The 12,863-nt window shown below is 40.8% G+C and overlaps 1 protein-coding gene across 1 annotated transcript; it reads right to left on the reverse strand.

The window, feature by feature from the left end:
* Window positions 1-1,378: 1,378 nt before the first annotated feature.
* Window positions 1,379-12,848, reverse strand: LOC119440415 (Fanconi anemia group D2 protein homolog). Its single transcript, XM_037705326.2, has 8 exons — window positions 12,793-12,848; window positions 12,623-12,703; window positions 11,621-11,746; window positions 10,047-10,114; window positions 9,813-9,865; window positions 6,897-6,944; window positions 3,148-3,208; window positions 1,379-1,438 (listed from the first exon to the last, which is right to left on the reverse strand). Exons 1-8 carry the CDS (start codon window positions 12,830-12,832, stop codon window positions 1,379-1,381), a joined length of 537 nt encoding a protein of 178 aa, XP_037561254.1. The 5' UTR covers window positions 12,833-12,848.
* Between the last annotated feature and the right edge of the window lie 15 nt (window positions 12,849-12,863).

Raw genomic sequence — 12,863 nt, forward strand, 5'->3', positions numbered from 1 at the left:
TTTATCTAATTATAGCATGAGAAAAATGATTATACAATTATGAAAATATTATGTAATTAGGCAGAATGCAAGAAAAATAATCTGAGAATCTCCAAGCGACAGTAGACATTACCTGGCTCTTCCACTACGTGACATTTGCATATTTTTAAATCTTGGTGCATGATAGTTTTAAGACACCAGTATATATCTTTACATGCAGCCAAATTTGCACAAACTGCTGTGGCAACCAGCAGTTTTTGTGGAACAGGAGGTTCTCTCTTCCACAACGGCTTCGAGGTTTATTTGACCATGTGGTTTCTTGGGACAGTTCGGAAATAAGGTGAGAACTGCCTTTGCAGACAGAACAGGGCTCTTTGGCGCGCTGAAGTAGCACCTTTTATTGAGCTCGCGAGAATATGACGTCAATATCATATCCTCTGAAAAATGCTTGGCACAGACATGGTCGGTAGGTATTAGAGTTCAGTCTGACCTCAGATTTGCATGACGCCATGCTCTAGACGACCGGTGTCGAACGGCGCTTTGATAAAGGCGCACGCTCCACACAAGTCGGTATCCGAATTGCAGTTCGGAACCGAAGCACTTTCTACCCATTTCAAACGCCCTCAGAAGGCCGCTACCACCTTTGTCGAGGGCCGTGGCGACAATACCCAAGCACAAGCTCATGAAAAAGCACGCGAACATAAACGTGCCTTCAAAACAGCGCGGCCGCACAGCAAGCAGGGAGACGCATTAGCGGTAGCACGCGCCTTGTGCCGAGGCTGGGACCGCATTCCGCAGCGCCTCTACGACAGCGCCGACGAGCTGTAACGAGCCGAACATAATCTGGACGCGAGCGGGGCGGGCGGCGCTTTCATGCGCGTTGTGGGGAGAGTGTCAGCACCTCTTTTATTTTATACCGTGGTTCAGAGTGCTTACATCACCACATTTATTTTTACAGAAAAAAGCTTTCGTGAGACTCATTTACGCAATTCCCAACTAGCCCAATATTTTTCCAAACGAATTGGCGAAGGTCACTTTTGAGGTCTGGGACGTTTACGTGGAATGGCTCCATATTGAGGTTCTAAATGTGTGGTGTTTTATGGACAAGTTATAAAAAGTGAATACTTCATTATATAAGAATTTCGTTATATATAAGTTCATTATATTGAGGTTTAACTGCACAACCTACATAGTGTTCTACACTTTGACTGAACATGGCCATAAACTGCTCAGAAACTAAACATTTTCTCAGATACTGCAGTCCGTAAGCTTTTGATGCCGTCTGTACTTTCATTGGCCTTTTAAATTCAAGAAATACAAGTGAACAAGACATGGTGATAAGCAAAAATTCAAGATGATAAGCCACTCTGCCAAAAATTATTTGTTCTTAAACTTTTACTTACTCGTCAGTAACAGCTACTTCCACCATTTTTTCCAGCAGCAGCTCAGTTAGACCCCACTGCAATGCAAAGAGGGAAAAGAGGATATATATAACATGCCAGAACATTGTATCGGAGGTGATAGTTTTGTTTCCTTTTTTACACATTTCGTCAGGCACTATCATTCTGACAACAGTCAGGTCATGCATAAACGATAGCTGAAGCATGCAAGCACGCATAAGGAAAAAAAAATATCAGGGGAATGAGCACAGGAAAGATGAGCAGTAGCTGCTTTTTAATCTTTGAGCCCAGTGCAAGAGTGCAACTTGTCGTTAAGTTGCACAGCATCCACAATCATACGTATCCTGGTCTGGCCCAGACGAAATTGGCATATGTTCCATCATGGGCGTGCACCTTCCCTTGTATACTACATTTTAGCAAATGCAAGGGATACTACAGGAATACACTGAGTTAATCTGGAATGCCAGATTACAACCACAACAATTTGGGCCTGTTGGTATACCATGGTATAAGATTGAGATTAGCGCAAGGACAAGTGAAGAAAAAAAAAAACTATTACCTTTTACAAACCTCGTAGTTTTTTTGTTTTGTTTTTAATGCCAAGGGATGACACAGGTACACAGAAAATTGCAACTTAAGGCGCTGCACAATTCTGCAATTCAAATTGCCTGTGACAAAGAAGGTCTCCTGTGTAGCTGCACTGACTAGCTCGGAGATCATCATGCTCTGTCAATTTCTACTGCCTGCTTAGAGTCAGAGAGAGCACATAAAGAGCTCCACACTCCAAGAAAAATCACCGACAGAGCAGTGTCTAAATGTAGCACCAGCTAATTTAGTAAGAATATTCAACAAAAGCTACTTTTTTCCTGCTGGTTGAAATTAAATTTAATTTTTTATCATTATTTTTATCAGTGGTCGACTACAAATAGCAAATTAGCTAACGGAAGACATTAAATAGTGTTAAATAAACTAGTGAACTCGGACAATCCTTTTACTTGAAGTGCAGAGAAATAAATCGCATCTTAAATTCCTCCGTCAACTAATCTGCAAAAAGCTAGCCCTCGGCCATTCACTGAATATAGTACACTTCATAATCATACCACCACTGTCAGCATAGCATAAATCTGTATTTTGCCAAAACTAACACATTTCAAGATTTTTTTTTTTTTTGCACACACCAGTAATTGTCAGAATTCTTTAGAACTCAAATTATAGTGTGTCACTGTGCCTTGGTTGTATATATAACATTTTACTAATTACTTTTTGTTAATGTGTTTCTGTATTTTTATGCCTTCACTGCTTGGACCTCGAGTCTGCAGTATGTAATAATAAATAAATAAAATAAATAAATAAATAAATAAATAAATAAATAAATAAAGAAAGAAAGAAAGAAAGAAAGACAGAAAGAAAGAAAGAAATGTGACTTCGAGTCATATCACAGTGGTGGCACCAATCCTGTCCAACATTTACTTGATTGTCACACTTATGAAAGCTCTGTTCTTGGTAAAAGTGATGCTTTGGATGACATCCTTTGAGAAACAAATGATGTCATGGGCCATGGCTAAGCATGACTTAATATTTGCCGGTAGCCATCAGTTTAACTTTCCTAAATTCACAGCGTAGCAGAAAGAACTTATGATGAAGTAGTGCCAGAAACCCATCAAAAACATTTAACACACACATAGATTCCACAAAGCTGATAAAATGGTAAGCTAAGTGAACGAGCTGCAATTGCAATAGAAATGAAAGATGCAAGACAAAAGCAAACCTGAAGCGGTTCCACACGAAGAAAAAGACGAAACACACTATCTCGCTGTTTTGGCGTGCCACTGAAAAGGTAAAAAGAAAAGAAAAAGAAGAAAACCTTACTGCACCCCGCTGAGGTTAGTTCCTCTGAAAGAATGGCAAGAGATGTTAAAATTTAATATAAATGGTTAGAAATTCATCACTTTCTCCGTTTCCACCATTTTTTTAAATAATATGCACAATAACATGGGCTTCTCAGCACAGAACTGTGGTGACTATGCTGATAACTGCATAACAGTTTATTATAAACCTCTCTTCTCAATAAAATACTGCAGTGTTTCTTTGGCAAAAAAAGCCAAAAGAGAAAGAGAAGCACCCTGTTGCCACTTTAGAGGCCTAAAAGCACATAATGTATTATGCAGTGATCGTTCTTATCCCTTTACACACAACTTTTGTGGAATTTCACGAAGCAGTAAAGGACACTAAACAGAAACACTGAACTAGTTTACATTGACAAATTATTCTTGATGAACTCTACTTTTTTTTATTTTGCGGTGATAGCTTGACCATAGAAACAAAAATGATGCTCAAAGTTTCATTTTTAAATTTCATACTAAAGCCTTAGGGCCTGTATGTCAATTTGACGTCACGAATTGCAAAGCTGTTTTTTTTTTTTTTTTTGCATTTTGGCTGTTAATGTTAATTCAGTAAAAGTCGCTAAAACTTCCCAAGTTCAGTCTTTCGCTTTTTTATCATATAATGTTGTCTATTTTTACAGATATACACATAACTAGGCCAGAGCAGACAGTGTCAAAATCCATGGCATCACAGCAAGCCTGGTGCACGAATTTGACGAAGGCGTAGCTACCCTTCTTTCATTTTTGTGCATTTTCTGGCTTACCAAGCATCTTCTCGCTATAAGAGTGAACTTTTTTGGTATTGTGGAGGAGTAATTTACTAACGCAGCTCAAGTCAGTTGCTTCTTTGGTGTCCCTTTAAAGGAATTAAGCAACAAGACACCCAGAACAACTTTTACAAATGCAAGTAAAAACAAAGTAAAATTAAGAAGGATTGTTCCCTTGAAAGTGAAGATATATAATTAAGTAATTTCCTGCTAAGCTTATTTTTACACAAAGTACACTAGTACCCCAGAACTATGCATGAAATCCTCCGCTACATAGTGAAGTTTATTACAGAGCTACAGAGAAAAATAGTTTATTTTTTAGTTTAATTTGCTAATTATTTTTGTTAATTAACACAGGTAATTTCTTTTTAACTCAACCGAGTCCCACGGCACTTTTCTTAATAAATTTGTAAAATCTCTGGTTTATCACAAGGCACGCCTCATGGACATCCTCCTGAATCTTTTTAATAACACCACGTATCAGCGCAGTCATCAGCAATCTAAAGTGGCCCTTGACTGCCTTCAAAGCCTTTCCATGATGGCACAACTTCGAGCGCAGAACTCTAGCGACTTGTTTTGAGTGCTAGCTTCTGTGAAATCTATCATTTGTCTTCTACGATGTTGATTTCAGCAGGCCCTATGTTGCTCACTGCCTCTAACAATTTCCTTTTCTGGCTAAAATGGACCATGTGGAGGAGCACTTAATTGTGCGAAATTGTGCAGTGAAGCTCCGATACCCTTCTACGGAGACACCCCTGGATAATTCATGTAACATTAAAAATATCACTTGAAAATTCATTCTTAGGGGAAACTACAGCACAACTGCAGAAATATTTGTGCTAAAGATGATATCTATTTAGAGATGACATTGTTTTCACATGTAGCTGTGAAAGTGTGATTAACAATGGATTGCTTGCAGAATGAAAAGAGGTCAATATCAAATGCTACCTGGCGCTTTCCAACCTTTCAGGAGCAGTAACGAGAAAGAAAAGGCTGCATGCTTGAAGACACTGCTATGACAATACACTCACAAAGACATCTTTGCTGATAAGAAAATGTTTAGCCAACATATCAGCATCACTTGTTCAATCATTTCAACAAGCACTGGAAATGGCTCCTCCAGACTGCTTTTCGATCGCCCAAATTGAAAACTGCTCTCATCAGTTGGTCTGAATCCTATGATTTATTAAAGAAGTTTACCAGCATAGCTGCCACTATGCTGGTGCCACAGCTGGGTGTCACATCAAATGAATTATTCAACGGGCTGTAGTTTTTAAGGATTCTTTTTCTTTTAATGTATATTTATTTTTTTGTCAACCGTCTCACTGAGTCACCAATCCCAGAGACAGCAGAAGCATGGCTTCATCTGAACTAATGACAAAGGCAAAAGGAGTAACATCGCAAAACTGCACAGTGAGTTATTAGGGACGGCATGGTCGAGGCCTATGGATTAGTTCTGACCAGCTTTGGTTCTTTAACCCCTTACGTGTTTTATACTTTTGACCAAAAGTGACCTTATGTTGTTTTTTATGGCTTATTTTCAAGCTTCACTCCCTAGAAAACCCTTCTAAAGCTTTTTCAACCAATTTGCTTCAGAACCTCATTTTAGCTTTCCACTATGTAACATGTATGTACTTGTCATTGCCACAAGCGGTACGGTTAGAAACAAGGAAAAATGCTTTTTTTTACCCTGTTTCAAAATCAACTATTCTGCAAAGCAAAGTTCTTCCCCCAAGAACGTTTTTCGTGCATTCTTGCATGACAGCTCCCCTCAGGACAAGGATGGGGGCTGTCGGTGTCCACACTGCACCACTTTCAGGCTAAGTCAATGTCATCTCTGCTTTCCGAATCATCACTTTTGGTAGAAGGAGTGATGAGAAAACCACGATCATCCTCTTTGCACGAAGAACAAATTCTAATGCATTGCTTTCGCTCTAATGTTCACTGTCAGATTCGAGCATCGGTTTTCTTTCGCACACGCAACTCACGTGCAAACTGTCAGTGGCAGACGGCATCGTTCTAAATCTACCAAACGATGAAAAAAGCGCGCGATTCTAAAACGCAGTCTTTGAATGCTGCCAAAGTGCTGCCATCTATGTAGTAGAAAATAAAGATCGAAATAAATGCGCCCCTCCAGCGCTGACAAAATGGTTACCATCTATGTTGTAGAACACAAAGCCTGAATCAATGCGGCCTTCGAGGCACTGAAAAAGTGCTGACATCTACTATATAGTAAAACAAAAAAGAGAGGAAACAACGTCAGTTTCGAATGCTGGCACTGCAGCCATCTATGCAGTAAAAGAAAAACTAAGTGGACATGCTGAGTTCATCCAAATCGCTTTGAAAACAGGTTATCTCAGCCCGTCCAAACAGAAATTCACCAGGATCGTGGTGACAAGCTGAGCTCATCTGAAACAATTAAGGAGTTAATGCGCACCTAAATGAAAAAAAAACATCAGCGTTTTTGCATTTCACCCCCATCAAGACGCATCCCGCCGTGGCCGGCAGTCGAATCCGCAATTTCGTGCTAAGCAGCGGAACGCCGCAGCCACTAAACCATTGTGGCAGGTGAGGCAAGAAGAGCAAAAAATACAGAATATGGTTACAGAATATGGCCACAGGAATACGGCCTTCCATTCATGGCAGAAACACTGGATTCAACAAGTGGACTCAGGAGCAAACTATGTCAGAGGTAGCAAAACTTAACAGTTAACTTAGTTTAACAGCAATTACAAAAAGTGACATTTCCAATGCTTTCAGACATTCCAGGCAAAACTTGTAAACCAACCAAGCAAAGACAACCAGGTTTGTCTCCAGAAGAATGCAACCATGTGTAATCCATGAATGGGGCAATTTTTTTTGCTCACCTGTTGTCATCCAAATCCTGGTAAGTCACTGTAAGTGCTTTTTGCAACCTGAAATGAAGGCAAGGAATAACTCGTAATGTCATTGACCCTATGATACAACAAATGAATGAGCATGAAGTGGTTATGACTGAAACAAGGCTGACAAAGGATTGGTTGAAGGGCTTTTATGCTGCAAAGCAACACCTTAGCATGCAAGTACATTGTAGTGCAGCAGTTTGCAAACTTCCGGTCATTATGGAGGTTTTGACACATTCAAAGACCATACAAAGGTGCACCTGGATGTGTTTCCTACTTTCATTTTTAATACAGAAGTATGCAAAGAACAGAAAACCAACACAGGGCCATGACAACCTAATGCATGCTGCCGCAGCCATAATGGTTTTTAGGTGCCTTGCATTTTCCCACTCACATAGAATCAATGAGAAATGTATCATTGCATGCCAGAGACAAGATTGCTGATATAACATAAAAATGAAGGCAATGTAACTCCTATGTTGATTTCAACACCAATTATGTTTCATGTTTGCAATATGACCTCGAACAATGTGGACAATGGAGCTTCACACAGAAGGTCCCATTTCTAAATGCATACTTCAGCAGACACACTCTTTTGGCAAACAATGCTTACCAACGGCATATCAATAGGGCATTCTTTTAAAACAAAGTGAACTTTCATAAGACCTGCTCGGGCCTGCGGACAATAGTTTTGAGAAACAGTACTGTAAAGAGGCCCTCTGGATGAATTTTTATCAGTCTGAGTTCTTTAAAGAACACCAAAACCTCAGACATAGATGTTTAATTTTCCCTTGTCATAAGCAGCTGCTACGAATGTAATCAAATATTATGCTGAGCAAAAGGCGTAGTCACTGAACAACCACAAGTCACTGAGGGAGATAAGCCATCGGTGGAAGTATTGTGAAGGCTTGAGCTTGTCTAGATAAAATAAAGGCAAGATTATTTATTTTAATCATAACTTAAATTGCATAACTTATACTATTTTTACAGACGGAACACTCTAGTGAAAGGCTGTGGATTAATTTCGACCATTTCGAGGTTTTTAAGGGGCGCCTCACCAGGTCCCCTTGGAAATTTTGCTTTTACACAGGAAGTGGTAAAGTGCCGTCAAGAAAGAATTTTACAAGAATTAAAAAAATTGGTTTGTTATTACAGGAGATAGGAGCAACTGAAAACATTGCGTCGTTATGCTGCCAGGTGGCAACCTTCACTGCTCACATAGACACTCTCTCCCTTTGCTTCAAACTAGCATCTGTAAGCGACATGCCTTCCCTGCCTTCTCCCACACCAGAGCCGAGGGCCCCGTCATCTCTACGTCACGGGCCCACTTTCTCTTTTTCTTCTCTTCCTTTTTTATAGTGCCGTGCACTTGCAGTGTCATTTTTGCACATTCTACAGCGGATGATTTGCTGAAGTCATGTGCCACAAAAAGTGAAATTACAGGAGGTGCACCTGATGTTGAGACATTTGTTTGTGTGACATCGATGTTTGTGTGACATTCTGGCAGGAAGTGGGGCTCCCTCCCGAGGAAGTGTGCATGGGCCATCTTTCGATACTTTGTAGGCACAATCATCGAACTGTGATCAACGCACTGCGCTTGTCTGTTTGCAATGCCCAAACATGGTGAGGGGCCCTTCAATATGACCTAAATCTAAGAAGCAGAGAAAAATGTCACAGTTTCGCCCTAAGGGCGAAGCAATGAATGCGATAGCAACACAACAATGTCATACGAAGTAATGTGAGCGGCTTTGGTAGCAATATGAATTGTAGTAAACATGAGCTGATTAAGTAAGCAGGTGTGCTGCGGCGTAAGTAGACCAACATGAAGAGAGACTCGATGACCACGACAAGGCGCGTGTGAAATGGTGGTGCTGATGAGAAGCGCTTCCCGTGGGCAGCGCGCGTGCGAAGGGACACACCTGTAGCGCTGCACTGCCGATCCGGGCAGCATTGCATGTGTAGCGTGCGTTGGAAAATGTGGCCCGACTATTACTAACTGAATGAACAAGCGTGGTGTGAGTGCGCACAAACAAACACGAATAGATCACACTGAATGACTGCAGACAACGACCGTCAAAACTCTGGCAGCAAGCGGATACGCCGCAGCGGCGAAGGTACGTGCGGTCTATCGCTTCAACGGAAACTGAGCGGCGAATGTACGGCGCATAAAGGTCAGAGCCGTGTGGAGATAAGAGACGGTGCGAGCGAGCAACGAGCGCGGTTGTTGGCAGAGTGTAAGTGCGAGTATGTGATCTTTTTGGGTGAAAGCAACTAGTCAATAAACCCACATATGCTGCCTGAAGGCCTTCAGGTAGCATATGTGGGTTTATTGATCAGTTGCCTTAACCCAAAAACATCCCGTACTCATGACGCCTGCGGCAGAAAGGATGTTCCACATCCGCCGCCTAGGTTTGTGAGTGGTGGCGCTGGCTAACACTCCCAGGGTTACTTCTAGTTGTAAGACATAAATACCCCAGAAAGTGGAAGGGAAAACGGCGCCGCAGTAGCTCAATGGTAAGAGCATCGCACGTGTAATGCGAAGAGTGGGATCGTTCCCCACCTGCGGCCAGTTGTTTTTTCATCCATTTTCATTTCCACAAATTTATCATTTCTTTAATTCAATTAGTAAGTATAAGTAATTTCCCCTATGTTGGCCTTGGTGTCATTGTTAGTTGGCTTATTATGATATGATTAACAAAATCGGGCCCGTCAGTTCCCTTTCTTCTCGTTAACTATTTGGAAGTGTAATATAGGTCAGCATAGGCAAACACAACATATGAGCAACAATGAAGAGATGACAGAAAGCATCTAAAATGCAATTATCAGTAGCAGCTACAAGGCACAAAAGATCCTAACTAAATTTTCACAGCTAATGCTCATACAATAAGCAGGAAACTTTACCTGTCTTTGTTATCCAAATACTCCTTGATTTCTTTCAGGACTTCTGCAACAACCTGAACAAACAGATGAAAACAAATTATATTGATGCAGAGGTAAGAGTGACAACCAGTATGTATAATCTGTTGCCGTAATAGCTACAAAAAAGGTGTTGTAATGAAAACATATATATATATATATATATATATATATATATATATATATATATATATATATATATATATATAGTGTGCTCACCTGAGGATATTCAGGATGTTCTTTTAAACTTTGAGTGAAATCCCTGCTGAATGTGGTAGAGTCAGCACCTAGAGTTTGACAAAGCATTGAAATTCTACAAGAAAACACATAATTCAAGTACATGTGTTTTTACTTCTACTTTATGATGCAGTATTACATGCGTACTGTATGCATAACCTTGTCAATGCAGTTTTTACTTTTGTGTAACCATGGGCTCAAGTGGGCGGTCCACAAATGCAAATAGCACCATTGCATTGCAATAAATGAATGAATACTTATTGGAGAAGCCTTGTCAGGTTTTATGCATTGTTTAAAGTTGCAGCAGAGACTTAAAAGAGTGGATAAGCTTTTTGCAAGTTTTTCTTATGCCATAAGGCAGCCCTCGTGGAAAAAGATTATAGGTTCACGGTTATGGTGAAATTCTAAAAAATGTTAATAGAGAGCTTTAGCTTGTCCGTATACATATTACTCTTTACAGTACATACCAGGTTACCAGACGCATGGAGATGGACAGCCCCACAGGTGACACCATCTTGTGGTGCCGAGTTTAACCAGCGAGGACACAGCTATTACTGCAGTGAGCGAGCAGCCGCACTTTACTTAGCTGCTGGTGTATAACATCAACAGCCACATGTTTGTTAAAGTGCTGTCCTTTATTTTCCTTCGACGAGAATGCCTATGCGATACAAATATGTTTTTAACGCTTTGTGGCTGGACAGACACCATATCACTGCCAGCGTTATTACTGCCGTCCACGCCTCTGCTAACCCAGTATTCTGTGAAGCAGATATATGGACAAGCTAAAACTCTCTGTTGATGGTGCTGCTAATCCAGACAGTTCTGGGTGAGTCCAGCTCATCTAAACGACGCTGTGCCACATTGCGACTCATTTGGGTGCCATAGTAAGCTTTTCAATAGAAGTTTTGTGACCTAAAAAGAAGAAGTTATGAAAACACTCTGCCAATGTGTAGAGACTACTCCTTAAACAGGTGGTTTCTCTATATTTTGCAGATTCTCCCTTTCTCAGAGACACAGGCAAAATATCAATCAACTTAGATAGGTGAATTACTCTTTCACAACACTTCTGTTCTCCATTTTCTTCAGACCCAAGACATGCATTTAGCCCCTGTGTGTTTTGTGGAATTAATGTCCAAAAGCTGCATGTTGGCCAATGAGGGACATTATAGCAGCAGGCTCCTGAATAGTTTTAGCCACTCAGTGTTCTTTAAAATGCAGCTAAACACATGCTCCTTTTTGCACCTCCATTGGAATGCAGCTGCCATGGCAGAGAATTGATCCTGGAACTTCATGCTTTGCAACACAATTCCAACGCTGTGAGCTTACATCTTCCCTGTCAACTATACTTCACATCTTTTCTGAAGTCACATATCCTGCCTTTTGCGTTATGTAGAATTTCCTGCAAGGCAATCCTCTGTTCACGTTGTCTCCTTGGTGCATGCTATATGCCCTGTCTTGTGTTTGAGCTTGTAAACAAGCTGAGCCTCTTCAAGAACATTCTCAACATAAAAAAACCTAAGTCCAACAAAATCATATGGTTATGGTGTTATACTCACTCAAGGTGTTGTGCTTTCTTCCCGAATTAAGGATAAGACCAGCCTTCTTGGCAAGAGAACAGAGGTAGGTTCCTTTTTTGTACTCATCGTTGTCGTCAAATACCTTGATAGACGTGAACGACCGGCCTAAAATATATACAAGATATTAATAGAAAAACGTGAAAGAATTAAAGGATTAATTTACGCAAGCGTGGTTCATATTTGTAAAAGAATGAAGACCCACATACTTGACTAAAACACTAATCTGCATGGCCACGCTTGCGACATGATCTGTGTACTAGTGCACAACGTTAGCTTACAATTATTTACGTTTTAATAGACTAACAGTTTCCCAGTTTCCCTGTCACACAGTAAAGATTTTAATAGCAAAAACACCACCACAGGAAATGACGGACATAAATACCGGACGTGCGCTTCCGTCGCCGCCTTCTCTGTTCTCGCATATTTTTACGCTGGTTTCATATTTTTAGTAACATGGCTTACCAGCAATTCTCCCCCGCAAACGCACTTTGCTAAACAGTTCTTGCACATATTTATGGTGGGTTTATGGTATAATTTATGAAAACTACTGAAACAAGTGTACAAAGTGCTCAAATGATGTTACGCATGATTTCAAACGTGGTTTCAAGTAGTGCTGGCTTTCCTGTCACCCAGTCTCAAGCATCACTCGAGAATTTGAGGCTGCGTAACCTTAATTCGTTTAACTTTACCCATAGGTGGAAGTGTGACTGATGAAAACCACTAATGCGAAACAAATGCACCACATGAAATGGAGGTTTAAATCAAGTTCGCTGAAAGACCATAGCTCTACACAGCACATGATGGGTACTTAAACTAAGCACGACTTTAGGAAGCGGGATTTGACTGTCACTATATAGCGAGACCTCCCATAAACTGACGCCTGCGTTCATCCTATCACGAAGGCGCGCATGTTTGGAACAAGGCCCATTCAGCGAAGTATCGCGAAGAAAGCCTGTAATTTCGAAGTGCATCGAAACTAACCGCGTTGAGACCGCACCGACACCTCCGACATGTGATCCCCGTGCATGACTCGTCGCTCGCCCTGTGAAGGTCCATTTTTTTCTGGAAGAAAGTGAGACATAAGTAAACATTCGACGGGAACTTGCTAGGACAGGTAAGTAAAGCTTTAGTAAGGATAACAAGATATTCACGTTTGAGAACTTTCGAAGGAAAGCGCGCCGTTTTCGACATCGTCCTCTGCGATATCACAGACACGTCAAAA

The sequence above is a fragment of the Dermacentor silvarum genome, chromosome 2 (assembly GCF_013339745.2).
Source record: "Dermacentor silvarum isolate Dsil-2018 chromosome 2, BIME_Dsil_1.4, whole genome shotgun sequence".
In the NCBI taxonomy this organism is placed as follows: Eukaryota; Metazoa; Arthropoda; class Arachnida; order Ixodida; family Ixodidae; genus Dermacentor; species Dermacentor silvarum.

What these genes read in the sequence shown, in the direction of transcription:
- LOC119440415 (XM_037705326.2), bottom strand. Translation starts at nt 12,832, where the DNA reads ATGTCGAAAACGGCGCGCTTTCCTTCGAAAGTTCTCAAAC. An exon ending in TCCTTCGAAAGTTCTCAAAC is followed by an intron (nt 12,704 to 12,792) that starts GTGAATATCTTG and finishes ACTTTCTTCCAG; the next exon opens with AAAAAAATGGACCTTCACAG. An exon ending in AAGAAAGCACAACACCTTGA is followed by an intron (nt 10,115 to 11,620) that starts GTGAGTATAACA and finishes GTCAAACTCTAG; the next exon opens with GTGCTGACTCTACCACATTC.